We start from the raw sequence: 18,237 nt of genomic DNA, 5'->3' as shown, positions 1-18,237 counted from the left end.
CAGGCTTTGGGTTGAGACTAATGCCCGCGGGGCACAGTGTCATCTTGAGACGCCCAGGTGGTAGAGAGACTTCTGGGCTCTGAGTCACCTGTGGTCATTTACTAGGTTCTCGAGAGTATAAATGGTTGGAAATGGACACACGTAGTTGGAAGAAACTGCACTTTGTTTCCTGGAGGGCAAGGCCAGCCAAGCGTCTGGAAGTCACCCCCGCACCCACCGAGAGAGTAAACCAGAAGCAATCTCAAATCCTGGAGGGAGGGGCAGAGCCGAGAGCCACTTTGAAGACCGAGAGGGGGCAGGGGGTGGTCCCCGCATCCCCACCTGAGTCACCAGCGTCACCAGCCTGGTGCCTGCGTGAACTGGGCACATTCTACAGGGGGACAGGGGGATGCCCACAAGCACAGCCAAGCAGAAGTCTGAATGCAGCCTCCTTTCCAGATGTGCTGTCTTTGCAGAGCAGAATAACGTACCCCCCCCGCCCCCATACACGACATTCGGTGGTCGACCCGGCACATGTTCATTTCCACCCCCACCAGAAACGGTTTGCTTTCGTGTGGGAGGAACAACAGCATTCACTCAGTCCCGCCCCAGGGCTGTGTTAACTCTCCTGTCCTGTCATGATGTACTTGAAAGGACACAGCCATCTGGGCATGCTTCACACCGTCACACCGGCCACCGTATCAGTGACAGCATTCTAATCTGAGCGGACGGGACGAGAAGTGGCAAGTATGTTGGAGGCCGTGTTAAGATGCGTGAGCTCTACAGGACTCAGGATCCCACCACACCGGCATCTTTCAGGTCGCTAGCATGCTGGGACACTGTCTCTGAAGAAAAGCACAAATTACTGCATTCTGCACCTGCCATCACCAAGAAGGAAGAGAGCTCTTTGGGCTCTGAAGCCTGCTTCTTCCACCTCTCGGTATCTGAGTGACACGGAGGGCTGCCAGAGTCCCAGACCGGGTCCCAGAGCAGGACAAGACCCTGTAGAAATGCAAAGCTATGGTACAAACAGCCCTTGGGACATACAAACGGGCAGATCTTATGCCTACGGTATTAGAGGTGTTTATAGTGGGGAAGATGCCGTGTGGAGTTGAAGATAAAGCCAATGGGATCATCACAGTGTAGACACTAGGGTTCTGGAGCAAGACCCTGGCGGCTACAGAGGAGAATTGAATGTCACCTACGCAACAGCTCCCGGCTGGCCAGCGTGCCCTGTACGGGCATGCGCCTCACCGCGGGTCTGACCCAGTAAAGCACAAGCTCATGGCCGCCAGTGAGAACAGAGAAGTGGGTCAGGAACAGTCACAGCAGAAAGTGACAGGTGAGCCGCGGGAGCAGGATTCTGCTGGCCTTTACCTGAGAAAAGTCACAAGAGAAAGGCTTGTGGGAGCAGAGCCCCACCTCTGATTCTGGCCCCCAAGGGGAGGCGACGGGAAACGTTCCCAAAGAGTAGAGCTTGAGAGAAGCTGTTCCCAAACCAGGGGAACTTCCTACATGCCGCTCTAGACCTGGGCTGCCCGAGGACTGAATGCCGCGGTGTGTCACTAGCCCCCCCTTCAGGACAGAGGCACTTACTCCCCGGCCCCCAGAGATGTTGGCCGCCATCTGCCTACAACCACAACTCCCTCTAGAAATTGCCCTCTGCCAAAGACAGCCGCTTCACCCAACAGAACTCATCCTCCCCAAGGCCACATCCCTTCACCGGAAAATGTGAGAGAATAGACATGGTCTCCTTGCCTCAGTTTGGGACCTTTCCCAGGGACCGTCTGACTCTCAGAACTTCCCGTGGTGGTGGCTGAGGCCTCTGGTACAGCTGCTCCCTGCGCCCGGGTCTGTGACCTGCTTCATCACGTGTGTTGCTGCATGTAAATTTCAGAGTCGCAGAGTCAATTTCCCAGAGAACCTGACCTAAGATACCAGAGAAAGGGGGTTGAATTTTTTTAATGTTTATTTATTTTTGAGAGAGAGAGAGATAGAGAGAGAGAGAGAGAGAAAGGCAGAGAGAGAGAGGGAGACACAATCCAAAGCAGGCTCCAGGCTCCGAGCTGTCAGCACAGAGCCCGACATGGGGCTCGGAGCCACGACACATGAGATCATGACCTGAGCCGAAGTCGGACACTTAACCAATTGAGCCACCCAGGCACCCCGGGGTTGAATTTTGTATGTTTATCTTATATCTAGTCATTGTATAAAATTGCAAATTCTAATATTCTTTGGAGAGTATCTTTAAATTTTTTTTTTAAGTTTGTTCATTTATTTTGAGAGAGAGATTGCATAGGAAGGGTCAGAGAGAGGGAGAGAGAGAGAGAGAGAGAGAGAGAGAGAGAGAGAATCTCAAGCAGGCTCCACACTGTCAGTACAGAGCCTGATGTGGGGTTTGAACTCACAACTGTGAGATCATTACCTGAGTTGAAATCAAGAGTCGGATGCTCTGACTGCACCACCCAGGCACCCCTTAGATAGACTGCATATTTTAATTTCTTGACTTGTTTCATTAGGTAGAATTGCCAAGCAAATTGTCAGTAATGGTTGTAATAGTGAGAATTCTCATCCTCTTTCCTTATTAAAGTAGCTGCAGATTTTTGATACTATTTTAAGGTAGTCTTTATCATATTTAGGCAATTTTCTTCTTGTCTTACACAGTTGTTGTTTTTTTTTTTTTTTAAATAATGAATAGCCATTCCATTGTATGAAATGCCTTTTAGGTATCTCTTGACAAAAAAAAAAAAAAAAACCAAACCAAACCAAACCAAACCAAACCAAAACAAAACAAAAAAACCCTGGGTTTTTCTCCTTTATTTGTTGATGTGATAAACTGTGGATAGTTTTCATAAAGCCAAGCTATTCTTGCGTTTGTGATAAATGTAACTGGTTCGTGTTTAAAATTTTCTTGCCCTGTCGAGTTGTATTCAATATGCCAATATTTTAAAATTTCTTGGGGCGCCTGGGTGGCGCAGTCGGTTAAGCGTCCGACTTCAGCCAGGTCACGATCTCGCGGTCCGTGAGTTCGAGCCCCACGTCGGGCTCTGGGCTGATGGCTCGGAGCCTGGAGCCTGTTTCCGATTCTGTGTCTCCCTCTCTCTCTGCCCCTCCCCCGTTCATGCTCTGTCTCTCTTTGTCCCAAAAATAAATAAAAAACGTTGAAAAAAAAATTAAAATTTCTTGCTACTTTCTTTGGCTCACTCTTCTAATGATGCTTTAGCATTAATGTAATGCCAACTTTTAAGAAGTGAATTTAAAAAAAAAATGAGTTTTCTGTATTTTTTATAGCTTCAAATTATTTCAATAACAAGAGAATTCCTTGACTTTTGAAAGTTAAATAGAACTCATCTCTAAAAATGCCAGGGTCTTGTACCTTTTAAAATGTAGAAACTTAATAATCTTTCCAATTTAGCCTAGAGTTTTCCCACTGGCCATTTCCTTCTTCATTGTCATGGTCTCATTTGTTTTGGCCAAACCCTCAAGTGTAACAGATATGTTCAAATCTGTCAACCCACCAGATAACAGATGGATGGGATTTCTACTCTTGCCCCAGGTGCGTGTGGGTGTGTGGGAGCTGAATTTCCTAAGTGGGTTCCCTTTGCTTGGATTGGGGTGCTCCATCATAGCAGAAACCCTGAGTGAATTCTCCAGGAAAAGGGTTGCTGTCACAGCTCATGGCTGGTCTTCAATGTATGCTGTAAAGTGACCGTAAATAGGGATGCCTGGGTGGCTCAGTCGGTTAAGCGTCTGGCTCTTGGTTTCATAATCTCATGGTCTATGGGCTCGAGACCCGTATCGGGCTCTATGCTGACAGCACAGAGCCTGATTGGGATTCTCTCTCTCCCTCTCTCTCTGCCCTTCCCCCTCTCACAAAATAAATAAATGAGCTTAAAAAAAATTAAAGTGAATGCAAACGGAACGTGCAATTCACAGAAGACTTGTTACAAATGGTGGCAAGCATAAGAAAGGATGTTCAACCTCATGACGATAAGGAGAATCCAAGTTTATGTACAATCAATGAGATATTGTTTTCCACGTAACACTGACAGAATTTTAAAACAACTGGTATTTCTCAGTTTTAGAGAAGGTGTCTAGGACACGGACATGAGAGTAAATTCGCACAACATTTTCAGAGACCAGTTTGGCAATTTCTGTCGACACTTAACATGTGCATACCCTGTGATGTAGCCATTCCTCTTCCAGGAGTTTCCTTTATGAGAAATACCTGCACAAGTACGCGAGCCTATATACGTAAGAATGTTCACTCAGCAGCATTTGAAATGGCAGATATTGGCGAATTAAACACCCATTCAAAGAGGAATAGTTAAGCAAATTGTGGAATCATCATTATTATAGAGGGCTATGCAGTTATTAAGAAGAATAAAATAGATCTTTATGTGCAAGCAGGGAATAATGTCCATGATGTATTGTGGACTAAAAGGGTTGGCCTGCAGAATGGCATGTATACTATGAAGCATGTGTGTAAATTGTGTGTGTTCGTGTGCGTTTAGTTGCCTAGCAAAATCTCTAGAAATGTGGTTACTCCTGGTAGTGTGAAAGGGTGGGACGGGGGAATGAGGACACTTTATCTTCTTACTTAATTTATATCTATATTGCTTGACTTAAAAAAAAGGCACATATTACTTTGGCAATAAAAGAGATTTTTTTTAGAGCTTGCAACAAAAATGCTGATGTAATTTAAACCATTTGGCAATTCCTTTTAGAAAGAGCAAGAGTAGAGCTCCCTCACTCTGGGAATTGGACTAAACGTGACTTAGTCTTTAAGGGAAGCAGACAAGGCATTAATTCTATTAATTAATGCATCAGCAGATTCCGTCTCAGCAAAGGCTGTGTTAATGAGGTGCTCGGGGCATTCATTATTTATCCTACAAATATCAACTCAGGGCCCTACTTGTGTCAGGTGGTATAACAGATGTGCCCTCTGAGGGTGAGGTGCTGGAGAAACGCAAATATAGCTCACAGACTGCTCCCTCCTCCCTACACCCAGGCCTCACCATCCCCCACCTCTCCGCAGATGACCTCTGTCACTCCAGGACCCTGGAGCCAAAAAAAAAAAAAAAAAAAAAAAAAAAAAAATCATTCCGGCCTGGACTGCAACCTGACTCCCACCCAGCACTGTGGGCATCTCGGACACATCCCTCCTGGACCTCTCAGCCTTCTTTCCTTAAGGCTCACGGGGGACTGGGGACACAGGCAGCCCATGTGAGGCCCACCCAGGTAGCTCCTGGTGCCAGTAATGGCAGAGTCCAGCCTCCCGTACGCGGACCTAGCAACACGCCCGGTCCCCCCTGCGTTTCCGCTCCGCGCCCGCATCCCTGCGCCAGCGTCCCCGCGCCCGCATCCCTGCGTCCGCACACGCCCCGCGCGGTCCCCCGGGCCCGCGGGCCGCCCGGAGCTGTCCGTGGTGCTGACCGCAGGCGCCGCCCGCGCCCGGCCGCTGCGCACGCGTCCCGGGCGGGGCGCGCGGGACCCGCCGGCGCCGCCACTGCGCAGTCTCCCGCGCGGCCCCGGCCCGGCCCGCGCCCCGCGCCCCGCGCCCCGCGCCGCCTGCCCGGCCCCGCGGCCTCCGCCGGCCGCTTCCTGGGCGCGCCCGGGCCAGCCATGGCGCTCAACAATTTCCTCTTCGCGCAGTGCGTCTGCTACTTCCTGGCCTTCCTCTTCAGCTTCGTGGTGGTGGTGCCGCTGTCCGAGAACGGCCACGACTTCCGCGGCCGCTGCCTGCTGTTCACCGAGGGCATGTGGCTGAGCGCCAACCTGACGGTGCAGGAGCGCGAGCGCTTCACGGTGCAGGAGTGGGGCCCGCCGGCCGCCTGCCGCTTCAGCCTGCTCGCCAGCCTCCTCTCGCTGCTGCTCGCCGCCGCGCACGCCTGGCGCACGCTCTTCTTCCTGTGCAAGGGACACGAGGGGTAAGTGGGGGCCTGGCGGACGCAGCCCTCAGCCCCGCACGGCGTCCCTGCGGTGCCCGCAGCGCCCCCCAGGCCCTCCCCCCTCGAGGAGGAGCCACGGCCCCTCCCTCTTCCCGGGAGCTCCCAGGCCCTAAAATGTCAGCCCTCGGAGCTCCCCGCCTCCGTGCCAACTGCCCTTTGTCTGCGCAGAACCCGGGACCCCGAGGGTCACTCGCGCTCCGTACAAGGCACAAGGCCGGTGCTTCCCTCCCCGAGTGTGCGAGTGTGCGTCACCTCTCGCTCTGGGCATTTACCGCCCCTGCCCCTGGGGCGCAAATGTTGCCTTGTCATCTCGGAGCAGCCCTGGGCCCTCCCTGGCTTGCTGGCTCAGCCGGGCCCACACCCGTCAGTGCTTTGCGACAGCCCCTAGCGGGTCTGGGCCTGGGTGCTCCTCTGGTGGAGGGGAGGGAGCAGGCCAGGCTGGTGGTTGATCAGGCAGACGGGGCAGTCCTCCCCTCACCCCCATCCTCCTGGGAAGGATGGTGGTGGGGCAAAGGCCAGAGGGAACCCTCTCTGGGTCTACGGCCAGCGCTCGGACCTTGGCTGGGGTTGTAAGACGGGAGCCTCAGGTCCCTGCGGCCTCCCTCCCTCCTGGCCTCTGCACCCCCCTTCACCTTTCCCTGCCCTGGCACAATTCTGTGAGAGAGTGGGATGTGGTTCACCTGGGGTCCTCAGCCAGTAGCGTTCCAGGCACCTCCAGCCTGTGGGACCCTCTGTGGACCCACCACGCCCCTTGCCACGGACTGCTGTGCTGTGCTCCCAGGAGGCCACTCCTGCCCCTTGCCTGCCCTCACATCCACAGGGGAGATACGGGCCTTCTCCCAAACTCTGCCCCCCCCCCCCCACTGGCCTCCACACATCACTCTTTGGCAGTTTGGGGGGCTTTTCTCTTCTTTCGGGGACGTGAGAGAGAAGCTGTTGCTCTGAGAGGCCGAGCGGGTAGAAGGCTCAAGCAGGGACTCTGGAGAGCCCTCAGAGGGGCCAGGGAGGAATGACAGGGTGGCAGGGTAAAGAGGACCCGAGCAGCCGAGGCAGAGCCCAGCGTGGGGGCTGACACACTCGGAGGAGGGTGAGGTCCAGCAACACACACACGTGTGGGTCTCCGGGGCTGGTGCAGCAAAGATCACAGACACTGAGGCCGCAAACAATTTATTCCCCCACGGGTCTGGAGGCCGAGGGTCGGAGATCAAGGGGCTGGCAGGGTAGGCTCCCTCTGGAGGGAGGATCCTTTCCAGGCCAGCTTCTGGTGCCTGCCCACAACCCTTGACATTCCTTGGCTGGGGCTTTGCCGCTCCTGTCGCCGTCTCTGTCTTCACATGGCCTCTTTTCTCTCTCTGTTTCTTCCCCTCTTCTTATAAAGACACCAGTCATTGGATTTAAGGTGCACCTCACCCTGAGGTCTTTAGCTGAATGACACGTGCAAAGACCCCGTCTCCAGTTAAGGTCACAGGCACCTGTCCTGAGGCGAAGACTTGGACATACGTTGTCAGGGCACAGCTCAGCGCATCACTGTTTCTGGATTCAGGGTCTGCGGGAAGCCCCGTGTCAGCCTGGGCAGGCCTCTGGGGGCGGTGGGGGGTGGGGGGGGGCGTGCTGTGGGGCTGGGACTCTGCCCCGGTGAGCCCAGGCCGGTCCAGGGGGCCATCCTGCCCTGCCACAGGCCTCTTACTTCCCTCAACCCACTCGATGGCTGGTGTCCCCAGGAGGGATTTCAGGTGTCACGTGCGTGCATGTTGCCGACCTTGGGTGTTACCGTAGTCAGTGTCCCTGTGCAGATGGGGACAGGGGAAGCCTCTCTGCATATGAGACAGGGTCTGAGGAGGAGAGGACGGCCAGCAGGGTAGGGGAGCCGAGGTCCCTGCCGTCCGGGAGGCTGGGGGCAGTGGGCACAGGCCCATCGTCCCACCTCGTCCCTGTAAGACAAGCACCCTCACGAGACCCCCCCGTTACAGCTGTGAGTTGACAAAGGACAGAAGCTGCTGTTACTGCTGTCCCTAGATTTGCTGCCCCGTCTGAGTGACCGAGATTTCTTTCCCACAGGCTCTGGGGCTCTCAGCCCTCCCCGCCCTGCTCCCAGTCTCTGGGGGTCCCTGGGGCTCTGGAACCCCACATTGCTGTGAGCCCCAGAGGCTGGGCCCTGCCTGCTTGCAGGCCCTCACCGGCTAGACCCTGAACACCTTTAGGCCATTTGTCTTATAGGGACGAGGGGCCCTCGGCAGCCAGCCCGCTGTGACATCTGTCCAAGGGCCAAGCCTTCATCCGGGTCTGGTGGTAGGACGAGGCCAGAGCTCTCCCTGATGGATACCCAGGAGTGGCTCCGTCTGAGGGGCCCCCGGGCTGGATGAAGCCAAGGCAGGTTCTGTGTGCTCAGGGTTGACCTTGGGAGTCACAGATTAGGTTTGTTGAATGAAGACGGAAAGGAGGCCTGCGTGTGAGGTCTGCTCCCTCGCAGCCACTCCCCCAGCCCTGGGGTCTTCAGATCCATAGTCTGGCCGAGGGGTCAGCCCTGCAGGCCTGCCGTGCCGAGTCCTGGGCCCCCAGAAAGGTTGGGCCTGCCTCATGGGCAGGCAAGATGGGGGCCTGGAGAAGCCGGTCCCGGCTCAGGTGTCGGTCTAGCCGTGTAGAGCAGGCGAGCGGGTGCTGGGACAGTAGGGGACTCGGGACAGACAGGAGGCTGGGAAGGGTGGTTAGAGTGAGCTCGTGGGGTGATGAAGGCCCTCAGGGTGTCCAGCTCATCAAGGACATCACTGCTGCTGTCAGCCTTGGGGTCTGCTTCAGGGTTGTGTGCACACTAATTCTCTTGAGTCCACGTTCAGAGACCAGCCAGGACCCTGCTGAGACCCAGGGCACAGCCCCGCCCTTTGGGCTGTGTGAAAGGGCTGGGGCCGGGTCCCTGGCGCCTGGGCTAGACCCTGTCCATGGTGCCAGCTCTCCCCTCACTAAGGTATGTCCCTGGACAGAGTGGGGCCCTGGACAGCTTGTGCCCAGGAGAATAAAGGGCTAAGGGTGGGGACAGCTTGCAGGAGGCTTCATCCTGGTTGTGGCTGAAGGAATGGGCCTGTGAAACGGAGGCCCCTGGGGCTTCCTCGGGTGCTTGCTGGCTGGGGACACTGGGCGAGGCCTGGGTGGGTCACAGGCCTGGGGGGGGGGCCCAGGGCAGTGGAGGGTACAGGTGGCCTCGGTTTGTGATCCACAGCTGGGGAGTGCTGGGTCAGAACAACCCATCTGCCTGCTCACACTTGTCCCCCAGCCTGCAGTCGCTCCCAGGGCTTTCCGGATAACTGTCACCATGGAGACAGCACATCCGGCCTGGCACCCTGAGAGGCGTGGTGGTGGTGGTGGTGGTGGTGGTGGCGGGAGAAAGATGGACTTAACCCTGTGTGTGCCGAGCTTCCTGTTTAGGGCGGCAGGCTGATGGGTCCTTGGGGAGCAGGGCGGGGCGGGGGGGGCACTGTGGACTCTGAGGGCCGAGTCGAATGAGGCTCTGGACAGACTCAGTTCTTCAGAACTCTGCAGCCCAGACAGGTTCCATGGTACGAGCCAGAGATGGACTTGGGGAGTAGGAGGAGGCTGTTGGGATGACCGCAGCCCCACACCCTCCCCTGTCTGATGGCTCGGGGACTCCGTGTTCCTGTCACGGGAGGAGAGCCCCCAGTTGTGCCTGTTTAGCACGGTTGCGGCTGGAAGTTTCTGGCTACGGAAGGTTATGTTGTTCCCGCCCCCCAGGGAGTGGGAGCTGTGTCTCAGGCTGAGCAGGCTTCCCTGGGGGTGGTTTTGGCCACACAGGGAGCATCGAGCCGGTGTGCCTCTCTAGAATTTGGTGCCGGACATGGGGGATGCCGCCCCCCCCCACCATGAGGGGGAGCAGGACTTGAGGTTGGGGACTGCCCAGCAAACCCATCCTCTGCACCCTGGTCATACCCCCCTCTTCCAGGAAGTCCTGCTGAGGGCAGCAGCCGGCTCATCTGGGATGCCGGGCACCTGCAGGGCAGGGTGCCTGGTGTGATGGTGAAAGGCTGCTGGCAGGTGGTGGGCACCTAGGGAGCCGGCCTTCGTGCCCAAGGCGGGCGGCTTCTTTGCTCCAACTGTGGACACTCGGTCCTGGTCCCCCGGGACCCGTTCATTCTCCTGGGCTGGAGCGGAGTGGCCATCCAAAGCCGGGGTGTAGGCTCTGGGTAGCCTCTGCTTTCCTTGGAGCATTCGCTCCCGGGAAGGAGGGCCCCCCGTGGACTCTCCGAGCCCTGCTCAGCCCCACGCGGTCCACAGGGGGCACAGCTGGCCCCCAGCCACCGGCTCCTTGCATCTGGTGGCTGATGCTGCTCCCATGCTTCCGTCTCCGCGGCCACAGGCCGAGCCCCACGCGCAGGGCTGCAGGTGCGCCAGCCCAGGGCTCTGGCGGCGGGTGGAGGCTTGTCCTGGGGAGGGAGGGGGTGCTCATGCTCAGGAGGAAGCCCCCTGCCCACGCAGGCTCCCTCAGTTTCCAAAATGACCCAGTGGGGGGCTCTTGCTGCCCAATTTACAGAGGGAGAAATTGAGGCGCAGAAAGTGACTTGCTGAAGGTCACCCCTCTGGCAAAGAGGTGGCTGGAGCTGACACGCTGCTGTCCCCAGTGACAGCCTCGGAGGCGGGGTTGTCCCCAACGTACCCCTCTTTGTAACTCTGGGCCTCTTATTCAGAGCGCCCAGGGCCAGGTGGATTTTGCGGTCTGGAGCTGTCTGTCGGGGTCCCAGCTGGGAACAGATGCTCAGGCTCACGCACGTGAGGGTAACCTGAGGAGGGCGGTCGGCAGAGACGAGGATGTGGGCCAGGCGTGGGCCCTGCGACGGCCCTGTCACCTCCTCTGGCTGCAGGCACCGGAAGAGACGTGGTGACCTTCAGTGGAGGGACGGCCACCCAGCGGGCATCCCCCCTCCCCACGTCCCCCCCAGCAGGGGCCTGGGGATGAGCACTCACTGCCTTTCCTTCCACCCCCTGCCCAGTTCCCACTGGCTGGGCTCAACCAGGAGCCGGGGAGAGGGGTCATTGCCGTGGTCTACTTGGGTCAGCCCCCTGGGCAGAGGATGGAGAGGCAATGATCTGCAGGGTTGGGGAACTCAGCAGCCCTCGGGCCGTCTGCAGTGGGCAGGGGGCACGGAGCCCACCCACCCACGACGAAACGCCCGGCCGGCTCAGGCCTCGACGGGGAGTCGGACACAGGGAGGTTTGCGCCGCAAACACGCGTGACCTGGACACTGAGCTGTCCGGTCACGGCCCTGACGATGGCCCCAGTCAGCTGGGAGTGGTGCTGACGTGCCGCGCATCCGTGTGAACGTGGGCGCAGACCCGCTGGCTATGATTCTGGGACTGCAGCCTCGGGCCTCCGGCCTCCTGTTCACGCCCCCAGCCCTGGCCCTACTGGCCGTGCTGCTGGCCGCGGTTGATCGCCCGCCCAAGGCTGGGGTGCCTCCCGGGGCCAGGACCGGGGCATGGTTATTTCTTTGTCCTCAGGGCCCAGCACAGGGTGAGGGGGTGCTCAGTCAGTGCGTGGCGGGTGCAGGCGGGGACAAACGCAAAACGGATGCTGCGTGCATCCCCCTTCGTCCCGGGGGGAAGCCACCGCATCCGACAGCAGCTTTCACGATTTCCTGGCTGGGGCCCCGGCCGAGACCTCCAGGATGTGTTCTCTGTGAAGCCAGTTTGGGTCGATCTCGCCCCTCAGACTCCATGTGTCGATGGACAGATGTCCACGCGGTAGGTGTGGCCGGGGCTGCCGTCCCCCCTGAGGGCGTCCCTGTCCCCCCACCCTACAGGTCCCCAGGCTCAGCCAGACCCGGGACTCTGAGTCTCCAGGGGGCGATTTGGAGATGGCGGGTGGTGGGGCAGGGGCGTCTGGCGGGGTGGGCTGCCGTGCCCCAGCCACACGCCCCCCTCGGCCGGAGAGCAAATGCTGATGTCCTTGTAGGCACCCTGGTGGGGCCGTGTCGTGTGGACCCCGAGTGAGCTCTGTCCTCCTGGCCCTGCCTCCTGCGTCCCCCACCCCCTCCCCGGGCACAGCTGGGCCTTAGGGTGCAGTGGGGAGATGAGGGCGGGGTCACACCACAAGCCCCTGACGCAGGTGCAGGCCAGCGCCGTTGATGGCCACGTGGGCACGTGGCCTCAGGGCAGCCGCGTCAGGAACGGCCTGGGAAGGGCGTCCTGCTTTGTCAGCACGCGCTGGTCCTGACGCTCTGGGACCAAACGTCCTGGGGTTCAGTCTTGGCTCTGCCTCCTCCGGAAGGCGGTGCTGACACGTGTCCCCACGCTGGGTCTCCGGGAGGTTGGGCTGGGCAGCCTGGGGTCAGCATGGGACTTCGGGGTGAGGGACAGTGAGGGATGGGAAGGTGGCCCTGGCGGCCCCACAGGGCCCCGTCACCCTATCGGGCCCACACGCCAGCTGTCTCCTGGCACTGCTGGGGTGTCAGGGGGACCCCGGTGGTGGCGCGCGGTGACTGTCCCCTCCCGTCCTTTGCTGAAGCTCCTTCCTCTACGCCTTCCTGAACCTTCTGGTCAGCGCCTCTGTGGTCTTTCTCGTCTTCATCGCCAGCACCATTGTGAGCGTGGGCTTCACCATGTGGTGCGATGCCATCACCGAGAAGGGCACCGTGTCCCACAGGTGCGCCTGGGCCCTGCCCCACCCCCACTGCCTCCAGCCGACGTCTTGGCGCATGAATCCCATTCTGAGCTCGGGGTTTTGTCCTTCCTGCCTGTGACTCCCCCCCCCCCCCCCCCCCCCCCCCCCCCCCCCCCCCCCCCCCCCCCCCCCCGCCCCGTGCACACCTGGCCAGGGACTTCCCGGGACCTTGGCCTTAACACCCCCTTCAGTGAAAGTAGGGCACCTCCCACATCCTGGGGGTGGATCCAAGCCGAATGTGTGTGGGGGAGGGGGTACGTAGGCCCAGCGCACTCGACCCTGGAGGGCCGGATATGGCTACACAGCACAGGCCCTGGAGATCCCGCCCTGTGCTGCCCTCATGGGCAGAGGCCTGGGCTGAGTGCTGGGCCGGATTGGGTCGTGGAGGGTTTGGAAGACAGCGATAGGGATGGGGAGGAGCGGGAGCAGAAGCTTCTGGTTGGAGGGGGTCAGGGATGAAGCCTTTGGGGCTAGGACAGTTGCCTCACCGTTTGGGGGTGCTGCATGCCGCTCCCCATGCCCCGTGTCCTGGCGTCACCTGCCACCCCGCGCCTTGCTGTTTCAGCTGCGAAGAGCTCCAGGACATCAACTTGGAGCTTAACGTGGACAACTCTGCCTTCTACGACCAGTTTGCCATCGCCCAGGTAGGTGGGGCTGCCGGGTAGGCGGGCCTGTCCCGGTAGGCGGGGTTGTTCAGGTAGGAGGGGCTTCTGGGTAGGCGGGGCTCCCGGGTAGGCGGGCTGTTCTGGTAGGCGGGGCTGTTCTGGTAGGTGGGGCTACTGGGTAGGCGGGGCTGTTCATGTAAGTGGGACTGCTGAGTAGACGGGGTTGTTCAGGTAGGAGGGGCTTCTGGGTAGGCGGGGGCTATTCTGGTAGGCGGGGCTGCCGGGTAGGCGGGCTGTTCTGGTAGGCAGGGCTGTTCAGGCAGGCGAGGCTGTCCTGGTAGGTGGGGCTGCCGGGTAGGCGGGGCTGTTCTGGTAGGCGGGGTTCAGGTAGGAGAGACTGGTTGCCAGGTAGGCGGGGCTGTTTTGGTAGGCGGGGCTGCCGGGTAGGCGGGGATGTTCGGGTAGGAGGGGCTGCCAGGTAGGCGGGGCTGTTCTGGTGGGAGGGGGTGCCGGGTAGGCGGGGCTGTTCTGCTAGGCAGGGAAGCATGCATCGTTGGGGAGGATTCCATTCACTGCTGAATACACCGGATACACAGACTGTCTCCAAACGCTCTCGCTCTCATCCAGGGGAGGTCGAGGATGGGGCCAAGCAAAGGAGATACAGCTGAGTGAGTGGTATAGTCGGGAAGGCTTCCTGGAGGAGGGGTTGGAAGAGCTGGATCTCAGAGACTGAGTGAGGGTTCTCGCAGGTGGATGTGGAGAGGGGTGAGGCATTGGGCTCCTAGGAGGAGAGGCCAGCGTGAGCTAACTGCGGAAGTGAGGTTCAGGGGGTGAGGAAGTGGCTCTGTGCCAAGAAAGGAAACCAGGCATCAGATCCCTGGTCTGCAGTCCGGGGCAGGGCGCTTGGAGCGGGGACCCTCCGATAGATGCTGGGGGCTTGTGGTTACTGCCTGGCCAGGGGAAGCAGATGCCATGTCTGAGGAACGGTGTGGGGGGGCAGAGACCCTCTCCCTGCCTGGCCTCCAGGAGACCCGGTGCCTCTCTGGGGGCCCATTGGCTGGGATACAGGTGTGTCGGGGCTTGTCAGAGGTCAGTGAGGGCCTGTGTCTGAGTCCACATTTGTGTCTAGGCAGACGACACTGCTGCGGGGTCCGCAGGTGGGGTTGGCTTCTTCCCGCCCTGGGCGGGGCTTGCTGGCATCCAGGTCCATGTTTGGACCCCAGACTGGCCTCTCAGGGCTCACATGGGCCCGTGGCTGATCTGAGGACTCTTCCTTTGGAGAGGAGCCCGCTGGGGGGCTGCACATCTGGTGGGTCCAAGGTTCTTTGCTGACATGAGCTGAAAGCACCAGAGACTCCTTCACGAAGATGGAATGGAAAATGCTTCGGGGCTACTTGCGCCAATTAGATTAGGAAGGCGCGAGCTGAGTCTGGTGACAACCTGACACGAGGATCTGTTGCGTGTGGCTCAGCCTGGTTCCGTTAAATTGTTTCTCCTTCAGCTGTTTGGGAGAAGCCGATAAAGGTCAATTCACCCCGGCAGCTGGAGGTGGCTCTGTCACGGGCGGGCTCTCCTTGGGGCCGGGCGGGCTGGGCTGCCTGGGGGCGAGGGTGGGCAGACCCCCAAAAGCATCGTGCAGCTCGGGGTTCAGAGGGCAGGCCGCCAGATGCCAGGGAGGGATGGGCGTGTGGGGGAGGACCCCGGGGCAGGGGGGTTGCGGGCCGGCCGGCCTCCTGACCCTGCCTCTGCCCTCTGTGTAGTTCGGCCTCTGGGCCTCGTGGCTGGCCTGGCTGGCCGTCACCATCCTGGCTTTCCTGAAAGTCTACCACAACCACCGCCAGGAGGACCTGTTGGACAGCCTGGTCCACGAGAAGGAGCTGCTGCTGGCCAGGCCGACCCCCCGCACCTCCTTCCCGGAGGGGAAGAGCGCGGTCATCTAGGCGCGGGCGGGGGAGCCCGGCCCCCAGACGCCCCCCCTCCACCCCCGCCTCGCCCCGGGGCTCACAGCCCCACCTGGGGGAGCAGCGGGCGGCCCTGCCTGGCCCCACCCGCCCCTCCTTGCATGTCCCCCCTCGGCACCGTGCAAAGTGAGCGAGCCCGCTCCCCGAGCCCCCCACCCCCACCCCGAGCGTGGCGGCTGCCCGGGGTGGGCGCCGGCCCTCAGACGGGGCCACGCAGGGGCCTCCTCCGGGCTCCGTGCTTGCACGGCCGGCCTTTCCGGGGGCGCTGGCCGGGCAAGCCTGCTGAGCGGGGGTCCAGACTCTAGGGCACCCCTGCCGTAGGGCTCGCCTGCACGCCACGGCTGGGTGCCGTCTCCGTCACCTTGCCGGCTGGCCCGGGTGTGATTCTGTGTGCGATTCTGTCGGGCAGCCTGCGTCCCCAGAGTGACCCCAGCCCACGAGGGCCCCGCGTCGCTCTTGTCCCTTGCTCCCGAGCAGTGCGTGGGCCAAGACTTCTGTGGCCTGGGAGCTGGGGGGTGGGTGCAGGAGGGAGCTCTCTGGCAGTGTGTTCCCCACCTTCTGGCCCTGCACCCCCCGCCCCTGCCGCAGGGCCCGGTTCCCTGTGCTCCTGCTTCGTGGTGCCCAGGTGGCCAGGCCTGGTCTCAGCGTCAAAAGCATAGGGCAGTGGTGTTGCCCTGAGTCAGGTGGTGGCTGTGTGGGTGTCCTGGAAAGTGGCCGTGGTGTCAGGACTGGGGGCCCGCGCCCGGTGCCCCTCGTCCTCTGCCATGGGACTTGCCGGGGGAGCCCCGGGTGGCCCTGCCTGGAGGCTCCCCGGGCCCCAATGTTTGTGTCACAGGGTGGGGAGGTGGGGGAGGCGGGGACACGGGCTGAGGGGCACAGCGCCCCCTAGGGAGGATGGGGTGGGGCAGGTGCCACTGGAGGCGTCTGGGTGAGCGTGTGAGTGCATGTGAGCGTGTGGATGTGTCTGTGTGATATTAGTGCGTGTGTGACACGAGTGTGTGCACACGCATGTAAGTGCACGGGAAGGTGTGAGTGTGTGAGCGTGTAGCTCTACGTGAGCTCACATTCACAAGTGTGAGTGAGTGTGCGCAGGAATGTGAGCACGTGCATGTGCACACACGAGTGTGTGAGCATGGATGGGAATGTGTGTGCCCAACTGTGAGCATGAGTGCGTGCGTGCCGCAAGGTGTGAGCAGACATCAGAGCTGGTGAGGACACAGCGGCTCCTCTGGCCTTCATCCACCGGGACGCCCCTGTGCCCCTGCCCCCCCCCCCCCCGCCCCCGGTGGAGGGGCTGCCTTCTCATCTGATGGACGGAGCCTGGAGCACTGAGGCCGCCAGAGGGCATGACCCCGTCCACACGGGGGCAGGTGGAGGAGCCGGGGGGACCCGTGACCCCAGAGCTCAGTGATGAGCCACCTGGGCTGCTGGGCTGTGGACCCCCCTCCTCGCGGGGCTCCCCAGCTTCCACATCTTGCACGCCGTGCTCCTCTGCAGGAGTGGGGCACCCCATTCTCGTCTCCCGGGCTGACCCTCCTGCTGCTCCCCACCCTCCAGGGAAGGAGACGCCCGGCTCCCCGCATCCGTGCCTCGCGCTGCCAGGGGCTGGTTTGGTCTCCCACATGGGGGCACGGATCTCCCGAGGCCACGGATGCGGGTCCGGGGCGAGGTGCCGAGTGGGGCGGGCAGCCTGGGCCAGGGAAGGGAGGCCGCCCGTCACCTCCTGCCATCTCAGAGGCGCTCTGGCCCCAGGGCCCGGCCGAGAATGTCAGACAGAGCAGCTGGGTTGCTGGGGGGAGCTGTTTTGGGAGAACCGAGGCCCCCAAGCCGATCTGGTCTCAGCTCAGCCCTCGTGCACGAGCCGAGGGGACCCTCTCCAGCCCCTGAGCGCTCCGCTCTGCTCCCAGCAACAGCCAGGCCCCGGGGCAGAGGAGCAGGGGCGGGACGCGGCCTCCTGGAGCCCCAGGGTCCACGGCAGGTTTGGGCCCGCCTGTGGTGGCTGCCGCTCCTGGAGCGCCCGGCTGGGTCTGGGGCCTCCCCTCCTCGGTCAGGCTAGGGGAGACGCGCGCCCACTTACCTGCAGGTGTCACTGGTGCAGCGGGGTTGTCGCTGGCACAGACCCGTGTCAGGCCAGCGGGGGGCTTCCAGGGAGGGGACAGCTGGGTCTCCCAGGGCTGGGCAGGAAGGGCCCCCCCGATCGCTTCTGCTTCTCCCAGCTGCGTGTGGATAACAGACATCTTTGTCTTAACTCCACTCCTGACGAAAACCGAAAGTAATGATTCCTAAGCCTGGTGTGTCTGTTGTTCAACGTCCAAATAAACACAAAGTCCTGAGCCTTGTTGTGGACAATGGAGCCTCTGCGCCCCCGGCCCCAACCTCCATCCACCTTCAGCGTCCTGGCTTCCGGTGTTTCGTCCGCTCCTACGGTGTAAAAACTGCCTTGTGTTTGTTCCTGTCGCTTCAGAACCTTGCCGGGATGAGGGCCTGGCCTCTCCGGGTTCGGACCTTCGCGTCCGCACGGGCTCCGGGGCTTCCCGGGGCGCACGGCTGGATGCGGGATTTCGGACCTCTCAGGGCGTGCACAGCCTGAGCAGTGTTCTCCCCAAAGCAGGTGCTCACGGCCTGTGGACCCTCCGGACCCGGGATGTCTTTGCCGTCACGGGCTCTTGGCCGAGAGCAGCGGCTGTGAGGAGGGGGCTGCCTCACACCTCATGGCGGGACTGCCCCAGGGCGGGACCAGGGCTGGAGGGGTTGAGCCTGAGGCTTGTGCCGGCCCCACGGGCTTGGACATGTGACCTACCTCTCTGAGCCTCAGTTTCCCCATCTGGAATATGGGTAGTAATCTGCCCGTCCTCTTCGGGGGGTGGGGTGAGGCGAGGTGGGGTCCTGGGAGGAGGGCTGGGCTGCTGCGGGAGGTGGTAACCACCCTGGTCATGCTAGAACCAGCTGTGACCCTGGATGGTCCCTGAGGGCTGGGGTCCTCCCCCCACCACGGCCCCTGTCGGCTCCTGCTTCTGGAGACCGGCCCCTCCTCTCCCCCCGGGCCCCCTGAATCCCGAACCCTGTAACCACCG

The 18,237-nt window shown here is 60.7% G+C and overlaps 1 protein-coding gene and 1 long non-coding RNA gene across 2 annotated transcripts; one reads left to right on the top strand and one right to left on the bottom strand.

Moving 5' to 3' along the window:
• The first annotated feature begins 5,528 nt into the window (after positions 1-5,528).
• Positions 5,529-17,496, top strand: TMEM179 (transmembrane protein 179). Its single transcript, XM_019833717.3, has 4 exons — positions 5,529-5,909; positions 12,442-12,579; positions 13,163-13,241; positions 14,963-17,496. The coding sequence occupies exons 1-4, from the start codon at positions 5,605-5,607 to the stop codon at positions 15,140-15,142; spliced, it is 702 nt and encodes a 233-aa protein (XP_019689276.2). The 5' UTR covers positions 5,529-5,604; the 3' UTR covers positions 15,143-17,496.
• Positions 7,983-12,443, bottom strand: LOC109501058. Its single transcript, XR_002159060.3, has 2 exons — positions 10,594-12,443; positions 7,983-10,363 (listed from the first exon to the last, which is right to left on the bottom strand). It is a non-coding gene; the product is annotated as an uncharacterized LOC109501058 (long non-coding RNA).
• Positions 17,497-18,237: the final 741 nt, after the last annotated feature.

This window comes from Felis catus, chromosome B3 (genome assembly GCF_018350175.1).
Source record: "Felis catus isolate Fca126 chromosome B3, F.catus_Fca126_mat1.0, whole genome shotgun sequence".
Lineage (NCBI taxonomy): Eukaryota > Metazoa > Chordata > Mammalia > Carnivora > Felidae > Felis > Felis catus.
The sequence above is the reverse complement of the archived record's forward strand: the minus strand, read 5'-3'. Positions and strand labels throughout refer to the sequence as shown.

Coding starts and splice junctions, on each gene's coding strand:
- TMEM179 (XM_019833717.3), top strand. CDS start 5,605: ATGGCGCTCAACAATTTCCTCTTCGCGCAGTGCGTCTGCTACTTCCTG. Junction 5,910..12,441: donor CTGTGCAAGGGACACGAGGG/GTAAGTGGGGGC, acceptor CCTTTGCTGAAG/CTCCTTCCTCTACGCCTTCC. Junction 12,580..13,162: donor AAGGGCACCGTGTCCCACAG/GTGCGCCTGGGC, acceptor TTGCTGTTTCAG/CTGCGAAGAGCTCCAGGACA.